Raw genomic sequence first — 18,870 nt, 5'->3', positions numbered from 1 at the left:
TGCAGAACGGTTAGCGTTTAAATAATTGAGTAGTGTGTTCGATCGTGATTTAGATAAGTAACGTATGTAACACCCAAAAGTGCTAAAGCAAAAAGGGTTCGAGTATACTCACAACGAGTGATGGATTAAAGGGAGCGCTTGAGAATAGGGTTAGCCTGAATGGTTCGATAGCATAACGATGAGTAATGTGTAAAATGGAAATAAGTGTTGATGGGTCGAACAGCCTGGTCGATCGGACGGCTTGTTCGTTCGGTTGGACAATCCGCTCGGACAGCCTGTTCGGTCGGCCGGTAGGCTCTATCGGTTGGGTTGTTCAAGTGGATTGTTTCTTCCTTTGTGTAGGATGTGTTTGTGTATGATGGTTTGAACTTTTGAAGATTTTGTTGCAGTATTTGAAAACGTTGAAGTATCCTTACCTTTCAGGTCGATCGATCGAACGGATCGTTCGATCGGCCGGCTTAACCGATCGGTTAGGTACTTCAGTAGTAAGTCCTTAGCAGGATGTCACCTGATCGGACAGCATGTTCGATCGGGTGGCACTCCAATGCTTCGAACGAATTGAATATCGATTAAGTGTTGAAGCATAGTATCTCATGATTAGAAGAGTAATGAAGTCAGAAAATGGTCCGATCGATCAGCACTTCGTTCAATACTAGACTTCATCAAATTGTTAAAGTGTGGGGCCATGTGCTAGCCGATCGGCTGGCCTGGTCGATCGGCTGGCTTATCCGATCGGCCGGGCTGTCCGTTCGGACAGTCGGTTCGATCGGTCAGCTTCCTGACCTGGTCATCTTGTTCCTCTAACACTTGGATGTTTGAATTGTTTGTCGATATATCGAGGTATTTTGAAAACGAGTTGAACCATGGAACCTTCGTTCGTACTTGTCTCCCCGACTCGGACAGGAATCACCCAAAGTGGAAAGAATGACAATGACAGGGCTATTTATAGGCTTCCCAAAGAGGAAAGGGCTGGCCAATCGGCCAGGCATCCCGATCGGACAGCCTGCTCGATCAGACGGTCTGTCCGATCGGCTGGGCTGTTCGATCGGCTGAAGCTTGATCGATCAACAGCCTGTTTTGAGCGTTCGGTGCGACGATTTCTGATATTTCGATTTCGATTGAGGATGTACGGATACGATAGAGTTTCCTATTCAAATTACTTTTAATCCCAACCACTATATCTACATATAAGCATCTATATTTCACACTATCTTTACCACCATTTACCATACTTCGATTTCAATTGAGTTCGATTGAGTTTCGAGTTTCGATTCGATTGATCACCACACACATAGCATAAAGTAAACACGCACAAATAACACATAAGGCACACACACACGTATAATAATACCAAGATCGCATAATTCGAGTTTCGAGTTCGACAATGATTTGATTAGCTTGATTACTGATTAATTGACTTTATCGCATTGTTACTTCCTGCTATTCAAGGTTGCTTAACGTTCGCATTGATAAACATTCGATTACCTGATTATACAACACTTACTCCACATAATATAAAACATAAAATAGAATAATTACAGTCAAAGAAGTCAATCTTGACTTTGACTTTTGAAAACACGGGGTGTTACAGCCTCCCCTTGTTTAGGGAATTTCGTCTCGAAATTAGGCTGAAAGCTGCACAGCACCGTGAATTACCTTGCCAATTTCTCGCTTCAGATCTTCATTTAAACAACTGCGGGTTCTTCGCCTTCATGTCGCTTTCGAGTTCCCAAGTGAACTCTGCGCCTCGTTTGCCTTCCCATCGGACTTTCACGATAGGGATGCGCGAGCGTATGAGTTGCTTGGTTTGGCGATCCATGATTTCGACAGGCTTTTCCACGAAGTGTAGCGTTTCGTTGACTTGAAGGTCGTCGAGAGGTACAATTAAATCATGATCAGCTAGGCATTTTCAGAGGTTTCACACGTGGAAAGTCGGGTGGATGTTACTAAGTTCCTCCGGTAGTTCGAGTCTGTAGGCGACTTTTCCGATCCTTTCCAGAATCTTAAAAGGTCCAACATATCGAGGCGCTAGTTTCCCTTTCTTGCCGAACCTGACCACACCCTTCCAAGGTGATACCTTTAGGAGTACGTAGTCGCCAACGTCAAATTCAAGGGGCTTGCGTCTTCTATCGGCGTAACTTTTCTGTCTATCCCGGGCTTTCGACAAGTTGTCTCGAATCTGGAGGATTTTGTCAGTCGTTTCTTATAGTAACTCGGGACCGGTTAGTTGTGAATGACCGATCTCGTGCCACACAATAGGCGATCGACATCTTCTTCCATATAGGGCCTCAAATGGTGCCATTTGGATGCTGGCATGATAACTGTTGTTGTACGGGAATTTGACTAGTGACAGGTATTTATTCCAATTACCACCGAAGTCTATGACACACGCACGAAGCATGTCTTCAAGAGTACGGATCGTTCTCTCAGTCTGTCTGTCGGTTTGAGGATGGAATACGGTACTTAAGTTAAGCGACATACCAAGTGCTGCTTGAAACGTTTCCCACAATCGCGAGGTAAACCGAGCATCACTGTAACATCCCGAAATTTTAAAACTATATACTAGAATTATAAAATACATAATAAACAAGAATAAACTAACTAGAATAAATAACCTAGTTAGTTAAGAATCTTGTAGTAACACTTGAATGAGTTAAAAGGGGGCTAAGAATATAAACTAGATGAGAGTGGAGGGACTAAAGATGTTAAAATAAAAACCCTAATTACTAAAATAGTAAAAATCAACCAAACACCCCATTTCAAGAGGTGTCTGGTCGATCATCAAGCAGGGGCGACAGGGGGTTCTTCACCCAAACCCTAGTTTGCAAGAAAACCACAAATTGGAGCCTCAAATCACTTAGAAATCGAAATTCAAGCACTAAATCGTGATCACCTTGTCAAAAGGATCCTAAGGTATGTCAAATTAGGTTATTTTGATACAATTCAAATTCTGCCATGAGATTGAAATCAAAGGTTGAGCTTGATCATGTGTTGTAAAACATGAAATTGGAAGTAATGTGAAGTCTAGGGACAAACCCTAGATGATTTCTTGTTAAAATCTTGCATGTTAGTTGTAGAAATCAAAATCACTATAGTGGGTGATTAGTAAGTTAGTAGAACTTGATAAACACTAGGATTAAGACTCTTGTTCTAGTGAAAATTGAAATTTGGAGATAATCTCTGAAATTGTTGATGTTAAAATATGTGTATAATGTCTAATTGAAGTTAATTTGAGTGATAAATTCAAGTTATGAACTTGGTTTAGATCATGTAAAAATCTGACCCGCAAGGTGTTTGATAAAACGCCTAAATGAGGATTAAAATGTTAAAAATTGCTAAAAACGCAGACTTACATATGTAATGAATGAATGCGTTAAAGCTTATGAAAAAGAGTTCTAATCTTTTATGAATTGGACTCTTTAGGTAAGGAATCCGGGACGTCAAGTGGACACGCCGGAGGTGATACCCGCGGAAAAGGTGTGCTTTGAAGGTACGCGACTTTAGTCTCGTTGAATTAAGTTTAGTTACTTGGGTTTGAAATGTATTTGATGTCATAGTGTAAAGGGTGCGTTTGATGTGTCGATAAGTGCCGAAGTGCACTCGACTATCAAACGGGTCAAAACTAGAACTCGGTATTTAGTTGGGTTAGTCATTGAAGTGATGGTGTTCACTAAATGGCAAAACGGGTCAAAATGATGATTTTAAAGGAGTCACGAGAGTTGCGACTTGAAAGTCATACATCTTGTTAAATGATAAATTTTGCCATACTAATGATTTGGTAATGGTGAATCTAAGTATAAGAACCCGGGATATGGGTCGAACAATAAGGTTAAAGGAAAAAGGATTGTTTGAAACGGAATGCTTGAATTCCGAATAACCAAGTGATAGCCATAGAGGAAATTTCCAAGCCATGGAATTGGCGTAAAAACACCAAGTATGTGAGCCCGGGTAATTGGGTAAATATGTTAAACCGGGTTTTAAGATGAAAGGAGGTGCTATGCACACTCACTAGTGGGTCGAATAATGGTAATAAGGAAATTCGTGAACCAATTAGTGGTATCACGGTTTCCGCAATATAAAATTTACATGGTTAAGTCCGAAATCTTATTTCGGACTCATAGCAATAAGAATTGGTTGAATCGGATCACGGAGTAAAGAGTTATGAGCTTCCAAAGTTGAAAAATAGCTAAATGGCGAATGTGCAGAACTCACCGTAAATTACGGCTCCACCGTAATTTACGGTGGACAACAAAATGTTACGGTGCTTTGCTACTGTCTTACGGCAGAACCATAACATTCCCAGGTTCACCGTAATTTACGGTGATACCGTAAATTACGGTGGAACCCAGCAAAAACTTATATTTTGTAGCCACTTGTGTTACTAAAATTTGTTTATACATTATATATTAAAGTCAAAACTAACGGTTTTTAGTGTTTGACTCTAGGTATGGATGAATCTCTCCCGGATGATGATCAAGCATTTTGTCAAGAACCGAACACGCAATTTGAAGCTTCCGCACCGAATATGATCTTGTCTAAACTTTAAACATGTCATATAAATGTTGTTAATGATGTTTTGAATCCTTTAAACTAGTTATTAGAGACTAGTAAGGGTTGTCTTTAAATGAATTATGCACCATCTAGAACATGTTTGGAAAAATTTGTTAGTATGTATGGTTTAAAACACTAATGTTTTTGTAAACTCTGATTTTTATAAAGTTTCATGAAATATTTAGCTTAAATTATGTTAAATTATTAAGGGTGTTACAAGTTGGTAATCAGAGCTTAAGGTTGTCAACAAAAGTGTTCGGTTCAAGCTTGATCGATCGTCCGGTAAGAATTAATTTATTATGTTAACAAAATTATGTCTTATATATGAATGAGAAGGAAATTAAAGTGCATGGGAAAAGTGTGTTAACACACTTAAACCCGGGAGGTGCATTAAATTTAAGCAGTTAAAGCAAGTTGAGAACTTGACTAAACCAAAACAAAAGAAGCAATGTTATAAACGAAATGTTTAACGTTTAAATGTAAACATTTCAGTTTCAAAGATGACGGATAAAGGAAATGACGAAGCGGTGCCAAGAGTCACCGAACAAATGAGAGAAGTGATTGCTGAAGAGGTAGGAAAAGCAATCGAGAATAGTTTGTCGGGTTTTATCGATAAAATCCAAACCACGGTGTTATCAGTGGTGGATGAAAGGATAAAGAAATTGGAGGATAATGCAAGTTCAGCCAAGGAGAAATTGGTAGAGCGTAAGGGTTGCTCGTACAAAGAATTTATGGCATGCAAACCACCACTCTACAACGGAGAAGTGGATCCGATAGTGTGTCAAAGGTGGTTAAGTGATACAGAAGGGGTATTTGAGAGAACCCACTGTGACGCAAATGACTTCGTGGCGTATGGCACGGGTCAACTGAGAGGACAAGCAAAAGATTGGTGGGATAATAAGAAAAAGGAAATCGGTAGTGAAGAAGCGAAGGCGATGACATGGGATGAGTTTAAGGTACCCTTCCTTAAACATCACAGTCCCAAGGCGGTTATTAATCGAATCAAAGAGGAATTTATCCAGCTTAGGCAGAAGGGCGAGTCCATTGATAAAATCACGGGAACTTTTCTTGACAAATTAAGGTTCTGTGATGAATTGGTGACGACCGAAGAGCAGAAGGTGTATTATTATTATAATATGCTAAGCGCGGAGTATCGGGAGTTCATGACTCCCTCAAAATACGAAACCCTCACCGAAATCATCAACGCCGCTCGGGAAAGAGAGATAGAGTTGAAGAAACAAATAGAGAGGGGTGAAAGAAGGACGCAAGTGGTTAATCCAAGTCCCACGAAGAAGGCACGCGTGAATGACTCGTCAAAGAAGCAAGAAGGAAAGAGTAGCTCGCCAAGCTGTAAAGTGTGTGGGAAAGGGCACAAGGGTGAGTGCCGGTTTAAGGACAAGCCGTGTCCTATATGCGGGAAGACAGGGCACACGGCTGTATTGTGCCCGGGGAAAGTTTCGGTATGCTACAAATGCTATCAGCCGGGTCACAAGAAATCCGAGTGTCCGGAATTGTCCGGAAAGAAGGAAGACAAGGGTGCGCACACTGAAGCACCAAAAGCAAAAGCTAGATCTTTCCAGCTAACGGCAGTGGAGGCGAAAACGGAACCCGATGTGGTCTCAGGTATATTTGCCATAAACTCAATTCCTGCTCATGTGCTATTTGACACGGGTGCGAATAGGTCTTTTATTTCACATGGACTTATTCGACATCCTTCCTTTGTACTAACAAAATTACCTATGCCTTTAGAGGTAGAAATAGGTGACAACAAAAGTTTCCTTGTATGTGATATATGTCGAGATTGTAAGATAAGCATAGATGATGAGGAATACCCGATAGATTTAATTCCTATGTCCATGGGAGAGTTCCAAGTAGTGGTCGGAATGGATTGGCTATCCCGACATAACGCGAAAGTCATGTGTTTCCGCAAGGAGATAAAACTAAAATCTCCAAGTGGAAAATCGATTATCATACGTGGTGAGAAGGAAGGAAAACCGGTTATGTGCTCGATGATAAAAGCTTACAAACTCATGAAGCACGGATGTAGAGCATTCATGATATACGCGAATGAACCAAACAAAGGATCGTTAAGGATTGAAGACGTGCCGGTAGTGCGCGAATACGCCGATGTGTTCCCGGAAGACCTACCGGGAGTACCGCCGGAACGGGAGATAGAGTTCGGGATCGAATTGATTCCGGGCGCGAAACCCGTGGCCAAGGCACCGTATCGGCTCGCACCCTCCGAATGGCAAGAGTTAATGTCTCAAATTCAAGATCTCGTCGACAAAGGCTTTATTCGCCCGAGTGTGTCACCGTGGGGCGCGCCGGTGTTGTTCGTTAAGAAAAAGGATGGGAGTATGCGTATGTGCATCGACTACCGCGAGTTGAACAAACTCACGGTGAAAAATCGATATCCACTTCCAAGGATCGACGATTTATTCGATCAATTACAAGGTGCTAAATGGTTCTCCAAAATCGACCTTAGATCGGGGTACCACCAGTTGAGAGTCAGGGAGGAAGATATACCGAAGACGGCATTCCGTACACGATACGGACATTACGAATTCCTGGTGATGTCCTTTGGGTTAACAAATGCGCCCGCGGCCTTCATGGACCTCATGAACCGGGTCTGCAAGTCCATGTTAGATAAGTCGGTAATAGTTTTTATTGACGACATTTTAATATACTCAAAGGACGAAGCGGAACACGCAAGACATTTGTACGAAGTCTTGGAGACGCTCAGAAGGGAAAAGTTGTATGCAAAATTTTCAAAATGCGCCTTCTGGTTGCGAGAGGTGCAATTTCTTGGGCACGTCATCAACGCAAACGGGGTATTAGTAGACCCGTCGAAAATAGAAGCTGTGGCGAAATGGAATCCGCCGAGAAATCCTTCGGAAATCAGAAGTTTTTTGGGGCTTGCGGGTTATTATCGGAGGTTCATACAAGACTTCTCCAAAATTGCCATGCCACTGACCAAACTAACCCGCAAGGAGGAGAAATTTATTTGGGGTGAGGACCAAGAAAAGGCGTTTCAAACGCTTAAGGAAAAATTGACACAAGCACCGGTATTGTCATTACCGGATGGAGCGGATGACATGATAGTTTACTCGGATGCCTCGCATTCTGGGCTTGGTTGCGTTCTGATGCAACGAGGCAAGGTTATAGCCTATGCCTCAAGGCAGCTGAAAACTCACGAAAAGAGATATCCTACTCATGACCTCGAGCTAGCGGCGGTGGTGTTCGCCTTTTAAAATATGGAGGCATTATCTGTACGGGGTAAGGTTCACTATTTTTACCGACCACAAAAGCCTAAAGTATTTCTTCGATCAGAAGGAATTAAATATGAGGCAAAGGCGGTGGTTGGAGACGGTAAAAGATTTTGATTGTGATATACATTACCATCCCGGGAAGGCTAATGTAGTAGCGGATGCGTTAAGCCGAAAGACAGATTATGCGCCTATTCGAGTCCGATCGATGCAACTAATTGTGACATCGGGATTGCTCGACCAAATTCGAAAATCTCAAGATGAAGCAATGAAAGAAGAGAATGTGAAAAAGGAAAGAATAGTAGGGCAGTTAAAAGATTTGGAGGACGGCAACCAAGGATTAAAAACTCGATTTGGGAGAATTTGGGTTCCCAATACATGTGGAGCCAAAGCACTTTTACTTGACGAAGCCCATAAATCTCGATATTCGATACATCCGGGGGCGACCAAGATGTATAATGATTTAAAACAAAATTATTGGTGGCCCGGAATGAAAAGAGATATCGTGAAGTACGTGGAGAAGTGCTTGACTTGTTTACAAGTCAAAGCAGAGCATCAAAAACCATATGGTAAGCTGCAACCATTAGACATTCCAGTTTGGAAGTGGGAACAAATTACGATGGACCTACTGACTAAACTTCCAAAAACCAGCCGTGGTTTTGACGCCATATGGGTAGTTGTGGATCGATTGACAAAAAGTGCACATTTCATTCCGATTCGGGAGACTTATACATCAGAAAAGATGTCCGAAGTGTACACCAATGAGATTGTGACGCGTCACGGAGTACCGATATCCATAGTGTCTGATAGAGATACCCGGTTTACGTCTGATTTCTGGCGTGGTTTCCAAGAGCAAATGGGAACCAAGCTGTTTATTAGCACTGCTTACCATCCCCAAACGGATGGGCAAAGTGAGAGGACAATCCAAACGTTGGAAGATATGTTACGCGCTTGCATTATCGACTTTGGGGGCAGTTGGGATGTCCATTTACCCTTAGTCGAATTCTCATATAACAACAGTTATCACGCGAGTATTAAAATGGCTCCATACGAGATGTTATATGGTAGAAAGTGCCGAACCCCGGTTTGTTGGGGAGAAGTTGGTCCACGGGGGTTAGCTCAGACTGATATAATCCGAGCTACAAATTGTAAGATCGACTTGATCCGCACACACTTAAAAGCAGCTCAGGATCGACAAAAATCCTATGCGGATAAACGAACGAGGCCAATAGAATTTCAGGTGGGAGATAAGGTAATGTTGAAAGTATCGCCGTGGAAGGGGATAATTCGATTTAGAAAAAGAGGAAAGTTGAGTCCAAGATTTATCGGGCCATTCGAAATCGTGGAACGGGTTGGAAGGGTAGCATACCGTCTCGAGCTACCTGAAGAGTTGAGTGGGATACACAGTACATTCCACGTGTCACATCTTCGTAAATGTTTAGCGGACGAAACTGCTCGTGTCCACTACAACGATATCGAGGTGGATAACAGCCTTAACTACGTGGTAAGGCCAATTGCAATCCTAGATCGTAAAGTGAAAAGTTTGAGAAACAAAAGGATCAACCAAGTGAAGGTTAAATGGGAACACCGTAAGGGTGCGGATACTACGTGGGAGTCCGAAGAAGAAATGCAACGGCTCTACCCTACGCTATTCGGTACGTAATTCGGTTTCGGGGACGAAACCCTCTTTAAGGGGGGTGGACTTGTAACATCCCGAAATTTTAAAACTATATACTAGAATTATAAAATACATAATAAACAAGAATAAACTAACTAGAATAAATAACCTAGTTAGTTAAGAATCTTGTAGTAACACTTGAATGAGTTAAAAGGGGGCTAAGAATATAAACTAGATGAGAGTGGAGGGACTAAAGATGTTAAAATAAAAACCCTAATTACTAAAATAGTAAAAATCAACCAAACACCCCATTTCAAGAGGTGTCTGGTCGATCATCAAGCAGGGGCGACAGGGGGTTCTTCACCCAAACCCTAGTTTGCAAGAAAACCACAAATTGGAGCCTCAAATCACTTAGAAATCGAAATTCAAGCACTAAATCGTGATCACCTTGTCAAAAGGATCCTAAGGTATGTCAAATTAGGTTATTTTGATACAATTCAAATTCTGCCATGAGATTGAAATCAAAGGTTGAGCTTGATCATGTGTTGTAAAACATGAAATTGGAAGTAATGTGAAGTCTAGGGACAAACCCTAGATGATTTCTTGTTAAAATCTTGCATGTTAGTTGTAGAAATCAAAATCACTATAGTGGGTGATTAGTAAGTTAGTAGAACTTGATAAACACTAGGATTAAGACTCTTGTTCTAGTGAAAATTGAAATTTGGAGTTAATCTCTGAAATTGTTGATGTTAAAATATGTGTATAATGTCTAATTGAAGTTAATTTGAGTGATAAATTCAAGTTATGAACTTGGTTTAGATCATGTAAAAATCTGACCCGCAAGGTGTTTGATAAAACGCCTAAATGAGGATTAAAATGTTAAAAATTGCTAAAAACGCAGACTTACATATGTAATGAATGAATGCGTTAAAGCTTATGAAAAAGAGTTCTAATCTTTTATGAATTGGACTCTTTAGGTAAGGAATCCGGGACGTCAAGTGGACACGCCGGAGGTGATACCCGCGGAAAAGGTGTGCTTTGAAGGTACGCGACTTTAGTCTCGTTGAATTAAGTTTAGTTACTTGGGTTTGAAATGTATTTGATGTCATAGTGTAAAGGGTGCGTTTGATGTGTCGATAAGTGCCGAAGTGCACTCGACTATCAAACGGGTCAAAACTAGAACTCGGTATTTAGTTGGGTTAGTCATTGAAGTGATGGTGTTCACTAAATGGCAAAACGGGTCAAAATGATGATTTTAAAGGAGTCACGAGAGTTGCGACTTGAAAGTCATACATCTTGTTAAATGATAAATTTTGCCATACTAATGATTTGGTAATGGTGAATCTAAGTATAAGAACCCGGGATATGGGTCGAACAATAAGGTTAAAGGAAAAAGGATTGTTTGAAACGGAATGCTTGAATTCCGAATAACCAAGTGATAGCCATAGAGGAAATTTCCAAGCCATGGAATTGGCGTAAAAACACCAAGTATGTGAGCCCGGGTAATTGGGTAAATATGTTAAACCGGGTTTTAAGATGAAAGGAGGTGCTATGCACACTCACTAGTGGGTCGAATAATGGTAATAAGGAAATTCGTGAACCAATTAGTGGTATCACGGTTTCCGCAATATAAAATTTACATGGTTAAGTCCGAAATCTTATTTCGGACTCATAGCAATAAGAATTGGTTGAATCGGATCACGGAGTAAAGAGTTATGAGCTTCCAAAGTTGAAAAATAGCTAAATGGCGAATGTGCAGAACTCACCGTAAATTACGGCTCCACCGTAATTTACGGTGGACAACAAAATGTTACGGTGCTTTGCTACTGTCTTACGGCAGAACCATAACATTCCCAGGTTCACCGTAATTTACGGTGATACCGTAAATTACGGTGGAACCCAGCAAAAACTTATATTTTGTAGCCACTTGTGTTATTAAAATTTGTTTATACATTATATATTAAAGTCAAAACTAACGGTTTTTAGTATTTGACTCTAGGTATGGATGAATCTCTCCCGGATGATGATCAAGCATTTTGTCAAGAACCGAACACGCAATTTGAAGCTTCCGCACCGAATATGATCTTGTCTAAACTTTAAACATGTCATATAAATGTTGTTAATGATGTTTTGAATCCTTTAAACTAGTTATTAGAGACTAGTAAGGGTTGTCTTTAAATGAATTATGCACCATCTAGAACATGTTTGGAAAAAATTTGTTAGTATGTATGGTTTAAAACACTAATGTTTTTGTAAACTCTGATTTTTATAAAGTTTCATGAAATATTTAGCTTAAATTATGTTAAATTATTAAGGGTGTTACAATCACGGTCAGAGATGATGTCGCGAGGCGTACCATGATTACAAATGATCTCGTCGGTGTAGATTTGGGCTAATCGTTCTACCTTGTAGTCTTCCCGTATTGGCAAGAAGTGGGCTGATTTGGTCAGACGATCGACTATAACCCAAATACTGTCGTGACCTGATGGCGTGGGCGGAAGTTTGGTTATGAAATCCATAGCTATACTCTCCCACTTCCATATAGGTATTGGCGGTTGTTCGAGTAAGCCAGAAGGTCTTTGGTGTTCAGCCTTAACTCTTGCACAAGTCAGACAACTTCCAACGTAGAGAGCGATATCCCTTTTCATGCCCGACCACCAGTACTTGTAGCGAAGATCCTGGTATATTTTGTCGGTACCGGGGTGAATAGAATATCGGGATTTGTGGGCTTCATCCATTAGAATCTTTCGCAACTCGGTCCGCTTAGGGATCCAAATTCGGTCTAGATAATAGAAGATCCCATTCGATTTGCTTACTAGCTGAGCTCCATCATGATAGATCATATCTTTCTTCAAAATGCGTTCATTAAAACAAGCATGCTGGGCTTCGCGGATAAGGGTTTCGAGGTCGTGCTGAGCTTGGGTATTGTGAATACTGAGCATATAACTCCGTCTGCTGAGCGCGTCGGCAACAACATTTGCTTTGCCTGGGTGATAACGAATCTCACAGTCGTAATCATTAAGAAGTTCTACCCATCGGCGTTGACGCATGTTAAGTTCCCTCTGATTAAAGATGTGTTGTAGACTCCTGTGATCGGTGAAGATCGTACATTTGGTACCATACAGGTAGTGTCGCCATATCTTCAATGCAAAGACAACTGCGCCTAGCTCGAGATCATGGGTTGTATAGTTCTTCTCGTGGATTTTGAGCTGTCAAGATGCGTAAGCTATAACCTTATCCCGTTGCATGAGAACGCAACCAAGACCAAGGTTGGAAGCATCACAATAGACAATGAAGTCGTTGTTTCCGTCGGGCAGTGTGAGAACAGGAGCATTGCAACGCATATGCTTTAGGGTTTGGAAAGCAGACTCTTGTTCGGTTCCCCAAACAAAAGACTTGTCTTTATGGGTAAGAGCGGTAAGCGGCACAACGATTTTAGAGAATCCTTCGATAAATCGTCGATAATAGCCCGCTAGTCCGAGAAAAGAACGAACTTCAGAAGGGTTCTTTGGCGTAATCCAACTCTTAACTGCTTCAATCTTTGTGGGATCGACATGAATACCATGACTATTAACGATGTGACCCAGAAACTGAACCTCCTCCAGCCAGAATTCGCACTTGGAGAACTTGGCATAGAGTTGATTTCCCCGGAGTAGCTCGAGAACCAAACGTAGATGTTGCACGTGTTCGGCTTTCGACTTGGAATAGATCAAGACATCGTCGATGAACACGATGACGAAACGGTCTAGAAATGGCTTACACACGCGATTCATCAGATCCCTGAAAACCGCAGGTGCGTTAGTTAAACCAAAAGGCATAACAACGAACTCATAGTGGCCGTATCGAGTGCGAAAAGCGGTTTTGGGGATGTCTTCTTCCTGGATACGCAATTGATGATAACCTGAACGTAGATCGATCTTCGAGAAACACGTAGCACCTTGAAGCTGATTAAATAAATCATCAATTCGAGGCAGAGGGTATCGGTTCTTGATGGTTAACTTATTCAACTCTCGATAGTCGATGCACATCCTGAACGACCCATCCCTCTTTTTAACGAAAAGGACTGGCGCGCCCCAAGGAGAGGTGCTCGGGCGAATAAAGCCTTTTTCAAGCAATTCCTGGAGTTGGTTCGAGAGTTCCCGTATTTCGAATGGCGCGAGTCGATAAGGGGCTTTGGCAACAGGGTTAGCTCCAGGAATGAGGTCAATGTGAAAGTCGATATCACGACTTGGCGGTAGTCCAGGAAGATCATCAGGGAACACCTGAGGAAATTCTCGGACCACTGGAACGTCTTTGACTTCAGCCTTCTTTTTCTTTTCCTTCTCTGCTACTACAATGTTGGCCAAGAAAGCTCTGTATTCCTTGCGGAGGTACTTGCTCGCTTGGACACATGATGAGCTTGAGACCCTTCAAAGCTGTTTCACCGTATACACACAATAGATCACCATTCGCGAGCGAAAATCGAATCATCTTATCAAAGCACACAACTTCAGCATGGTTTTCGTGAAGAAAGTCCATGCCTACTATGACGTCGAAGCTTCCGAGCTGCATCGGAATAAGTCAATTGGAAAGATTTGATTGTTGAGCTCGAGAGTACAATCACGGAGAACAGAGTTAATGGCGACAGTTCTTCCAGTAGCGACTTCGACTTCGAATGACGAGGAGAGATAAGAGCGCTTACGACTAAGGAGCTTCTCGAATTCAAACAACACAAAGCAGTTATCGACTCTAGTATCAAACAAACATGATGCATAAATACCATTCACAAGGAACGTACCATTAACCACGTTGTTGTCGGCCTGGGCCTGACGAGCATTGATGTTGAAGGTTCTGGCACGGGCTGCTTGTTGCTGCTGTTGAGGCTGCTGCTGCTGTTGGGGCTCTTGCTTCACCACCCTGTTCGGGCACATGTTTGCAAAATGGTTAGGATCACCACATGCAAAGCAGACTCGAGCATTGACCGCGGGTGCTTGAGCTGCGGGTTGGCCTTGAGGGTCTGGGAGTAGAGATTGATGAGCGGCGGCAGGAGCTGCGGTGTTACGGGGACCATAGCGACAATTCGCGGTGAAGTGACCATACAGATTACAATGAGCGCAGAAACGACAAGCGAGACCCACCGGATGATGATATGAACATGTCGGGCAGAGCGGGTGGGGACCTGTGTAAGCACGCTTCGCTGGCGGCACTTGAGTAGGCGGTGCTGGTCGGTGATGCAACTGCTGCTGAGCCGGTACGGCTTGTAGAAGGGCAGCAGTGGTAGTGACAGCACAGTTCTTGTTGCTGGAGCTGCTGTTGTTGTGCTTCTTCTTTCGGCGTGACGACTTGGAGGGCTGAGCAGTGGTGGTGTCGGCGGTCGGTGCAGTAGTAGCTTGATGCAAAGACTTGGAGGGCTTATCCCAGAAACCAGACTTTACTCGCTTGTCGTTGATCTCGGCGGCAAGCAAGTAAGTCTCCTCGATTGATGATGTCTTGGCGGCGTGAACAAAGTCGGCAACACAGTCGGGTAGAGCTCGAATGTACTTCTTGATGGCAATATCTAGCGTCTTGACCTGATCAGGACAGATAATGCTAAGCTGCTTGAAGCGAGCAGTTAAGGCAGCGTTGTCTCCGTCCTTCTGCTTGATGTTCCAAAACTCGTCCTCCAGCTTTTGGCGTTCATGGGGAGGGCAGAATTCGTCCATCATGATTGCTTTCAGCTCTTCCCAAGTCAGCTCATAAGCTGCATCATTCCCGCTTTTGTTTCGTTCGGCCGTCCACCAATCTAGAGCTCGGGACTGGAAGACGCCAGTTGCGTTTAGGGTACGGAGATTCTCAGGACAGCTGCTTTGGCGCAGAGTGACTTCGATCGAATCAAACCAGTGAAACATGGCGGTAGGGCCATCTTCTCCGGTAAACTCTTTTGGTCCGCATGCCTTAAACTGTTTGAAGCTGAAAGCAGTCTTGATAGCATCTTTAGGAGCTTCGGTTCTCGACTCCTCAGACGATTTGCTGACGTTCTCATACACCTCGCTCACAGCTTTTGCCACTTGCTTGGCGATAATAGCAGCAAGACGCTTGTCTCTCTTTTCTTGGCGGGAAAGTAGGTGTCGGGATCCAGACGACATTGTCTGCAACAGACATCGTCACAGGACTCAACACAACATAACCGAATCTCACCTCACACGTCTAGTCTAACTAAAGCTCAGGAACACGATAAAGCACGAATCGTATAAACACATAGGTACGTAATCACAGATTCACATAATCACAAAAGCACATAAGCACGTAGGGCACAGAATCACAGAAGCACATAAGCACATACGCATTTAAGCACAGAGGCAGTCAGAATACAGAAACCTATCATTCAAAGTTCGCTTGTCGTTCGAATATAGCGATCGCGAATAGCATATCGAGTAGTATAGCATAGTCGTATAGCATAAGCGTATATCATAGCATGATATCGTTTAGATTGCAGCGACTTGTTAGTGTCTTGAGATAGAATAGCAGTGCGAGTCGTGTGTGTCGATCGAAATGATAGCAAAAATCGAATAATCCTCCAAAAAAACAAACACATAAGCAGGTAATTACACACAAAACACATAAAATCGACGAATTATCAGAGTTGGCAGTTGCGGGCTCAGAATCGAAACACATGAAATCGAGAAATAGATTGTCTGTGGCTATTAGACAGTGACTATCCAAAGCGATTCGACTATTCACATTAGACTTGTCGTCATCTTTCGACCTTCAGGGTTGTGTTTCTGCCTCAATTCTTGGGCCTTCCACACGCATTCCCTAGGTCATACTCATGAGTTCAGGTCGTTGGAGTAAATGAAAATCGGAACGAGTTGTCAAGGTTAGGATTTAACTCCTGGCTTAGCAACTTCTTCCTTGTTTTAGCAATATTGAGGAGATTATTCATCAAAATATGGATTTCACTCCTGATTTGGTATAATTCTCCTCGTTCGTTATTGAAAATAATGAGGAAATCATGGATAAATTGATAAAATCAGCATTGACCAAGCAATTTGGTCGAGAGTTTGCGGTTTTCACACCTAATCCCGACTAAATCGCTTGACTCTATTTGAAAATTCGAGTGCAGTGGTAGCGAAGAATAGTAGGGTATAGCACATAAGCATGGTCTGTTGGTTCCTAACTATAGTCTAGGTCTCTAAGACAGCGACCCGGACTAGGTCGTGTCTAGCCTAATTCCCTATAGTTATGGCTCTGATACCAATCTGTCACACCCCAACGATGGCGGAATCATCAGGGCATGGCACTGAGCGAAACAGATTGTCCAGAAGTTTCCATAACAATTATTATTACTATTCAATTAATATAATACGTCCCATACCGTACCTTAAATAGCAAACAAATTATTACAGATAACATCAAGTCAAATATTCTGTTCCGACAACTCAGATTTTAAATATAAAAATTGTTCAAATGCTTCTAGAGACTCGATCTGCAAGATCTACAGACAACTATGCTCTAGACGCTTATTCTAGCCTCGCTTCCCTAGCAAGAATGCATCTTAAACACCTGTCACATACGTTAAAATAAAGTCAATACATATAATGTAAAGGTGAGCATACAAGTTTGATATAGCATACAGAGTTTGAAATAGTTTACGCATAACCAGCATGTACACAGAGGAAAACGAAGCATGTTAATTATCGACATGGATCTATCGATACCAATGACTGCGGGTTGACTGTCCGAGACAGTTCGCAATACATGATTACCACCATAATCCATGCAAGTAATTGTCCTTAACAACTCCCGTGTGAACGTGTGCTAAGTCCAAACTATAGTACTACGTCGTTAAGGCAGGTAGACAGCATTCCACGTGTAAACATAACAACAAGCATTCATTTAGTCACGTAATACATGCAGAACGATTAGCGTTTAAATAATTGAGTAGTGTGTTCGGTCGTGATTTAGATAAGTAACGTATGTAACACCCAAAAGTGCTAAAGCAAAAAGGGTTCGAGTATACTCACAGCGATTGATGGATTGAAGGGAGCGCTTGAGAATAGGGTTAGCCTGAATGGTTCGATAGCATAACGATGAGTAATGTGTAAAATGGAAACAAGTGTTGATGGGTCGAGCAGCCTGGTCGATCGGACGGTAGGTTCGATCGGACGCTTGTTCGTTCGGTTGGACAATCCGCTCGGACAGCCTCTTCGGTCGGCTGGTAGGCTCGATTGGTTGGGTTGTTCAAGTGGATTGTTTCTTCCTTTGTGTAGGATGTGTTTGTATATGATGGTTTGAACTTTTGAAGTTTTTGTTGCAGTATTTGAAAACGTTGAAGTATCCTTACCTTTCATGTCGATCGATCGAACGGATCGTTCGATCAGCCAGCTTAACCGATCGGTTAGGTACTTCATGTAACACCTCGTGTTTTCGAATGTCAAAGTCAAAGTCAAAGTCCAAGTCAACTTTGACTTTCTTTGACTGTAGATAGTCTATGTTATGTTTTAGTTGTATTATGTGGAGTAAGTGTTGTAATCAGCAAGAATCGAAGTAATCGAATGTTTTAACGCGAACCGATCTACGACTGTGAATGATAGAAAGTAACAATGCGATAAAGTTAACTAATCAGTAATTAAACCGATCTAACAATCATCGAACTTGAGACTAGAATTATGCGAATTTTGGTATTGTTATACGTGTGTGTGTGCCTTATGTGTTACTTGTGCATGTTTACTTTATGTTTGGTGTGGTATTCAAGCAAATCAATCGAAAATCGAATCGAAACTTGAAAGGCAATCGAACTCAATCGAAACCGACAACGAAACGCGAAAAGTAGATACTTGTATGTAGATATAGTCCCAATCACTGAAAGTAATTTGACTAGGAACTCTATCGTATTCGTATCATCGTCCATCGAAATCGAAACGTCGAAAATCGTCGCAAAATACTCAAAGTGTGTCGCGGATCGAACAGGAGGCATCCTGATCGAACAGGCCAGCCGATCGGCTAGCATCTTTCCAGCCGATCGAGCAGCCCACTCGATCGGAGCCCCTGGCCGATCGGCTGCCACTTTCCCCTTTTGGAAGCCTATAAATAGGGCTATCCTTGTCTTCATTTCCACTTTTGGAAAGTTCTGAGCGGCCAGCTCCTATTCTTCATCTTTTCTCAGATTTCTCTCAACTCCGGTAAGTTTTCGCTCTAATTCTTGTACGTTTTTTTATCATTACTTGATTCTACACCTTTCTATCTTTCAAAACTTGGATTGTAACCGTGAAATCACCAAGATCTAAGTGTTCTTGAGTGATGTCATCATGGTGTTCTTGAAGAACATCAAACTTTGGCCTCATTCAACCATGAATAGCTTAGATCCAACCGATTTCCACATAAACAAGTTAAGATCTACCAAAGATCTAAACATCCACAAGTTGTGAAGGATTGAAAGAAGGAATCCCAACTTTCTTTCAACTCTTTTGCACTTAA

The 18,870-nt window shown here is 42.1% G+C and overlaps 1 protein-coding gene and 1 long non-coding RNA gene across 2 annotated transcripts; both read left to right on the top strand.

Annotated features, from left to right (window-relative positions):
- The first annotated feature begins 2,758 nt into the window (after nt 1-2,758).
- Nucleotides 2,759-4,742, top strand: LOC110927721. Its single transcript, XR_002585843.2, has 3 exons — nt 2,759-2,913; nt 3,424-3,490; nt 4,446-4,742. It is a non-coding gene; the product is annotated as an uncharacterized LOC110927721 (long non-coding RNA).
- Nucleotides 4,743-5,051: 309 nt separating this feature from the next.
- On the top strand, nt 5,052-11,569 carry LOC110927722. The gene is made up of 3 exons (XM_035988015.1): nt 5,052-6,174; nt 10,413-10,479; nt 11,435-11,569. Exons 1-2 carry the CDS (start codon nt 5,052-5,054, stop codon nt 10,475-10,477), a joined length of 1,188 nt encoding a protein of 395 aa, XP_035843908.1. The 3' UTR covers nt 10,478-10,479; nt 11,435-11,569.
- The last annotated feature ends 7,301 nt before the right edge of the window (nt 11,570-18,870 follow it).

This window comes from Helianthus annuus, chromosome 3 (genome assembly GCF_002127325.2).
Source record: "Helianthus annuus cultivar XRQ/B chromosome 3, HanXRQr2.0-SUNRISE, whole genome shotgun sequence".
Lineage (NCBI taxonomy): Eukaryota > Viridiplantae > Streptophyta > Magnoliopsida > Asterales > Asteraceae > Helianthus > Helianthus annuus.
The sequence above is the reverse complement of the archived record's forward strand: the minus strand, read 5'-3'. Positions and strand labels throughout refer to the sequence as shown.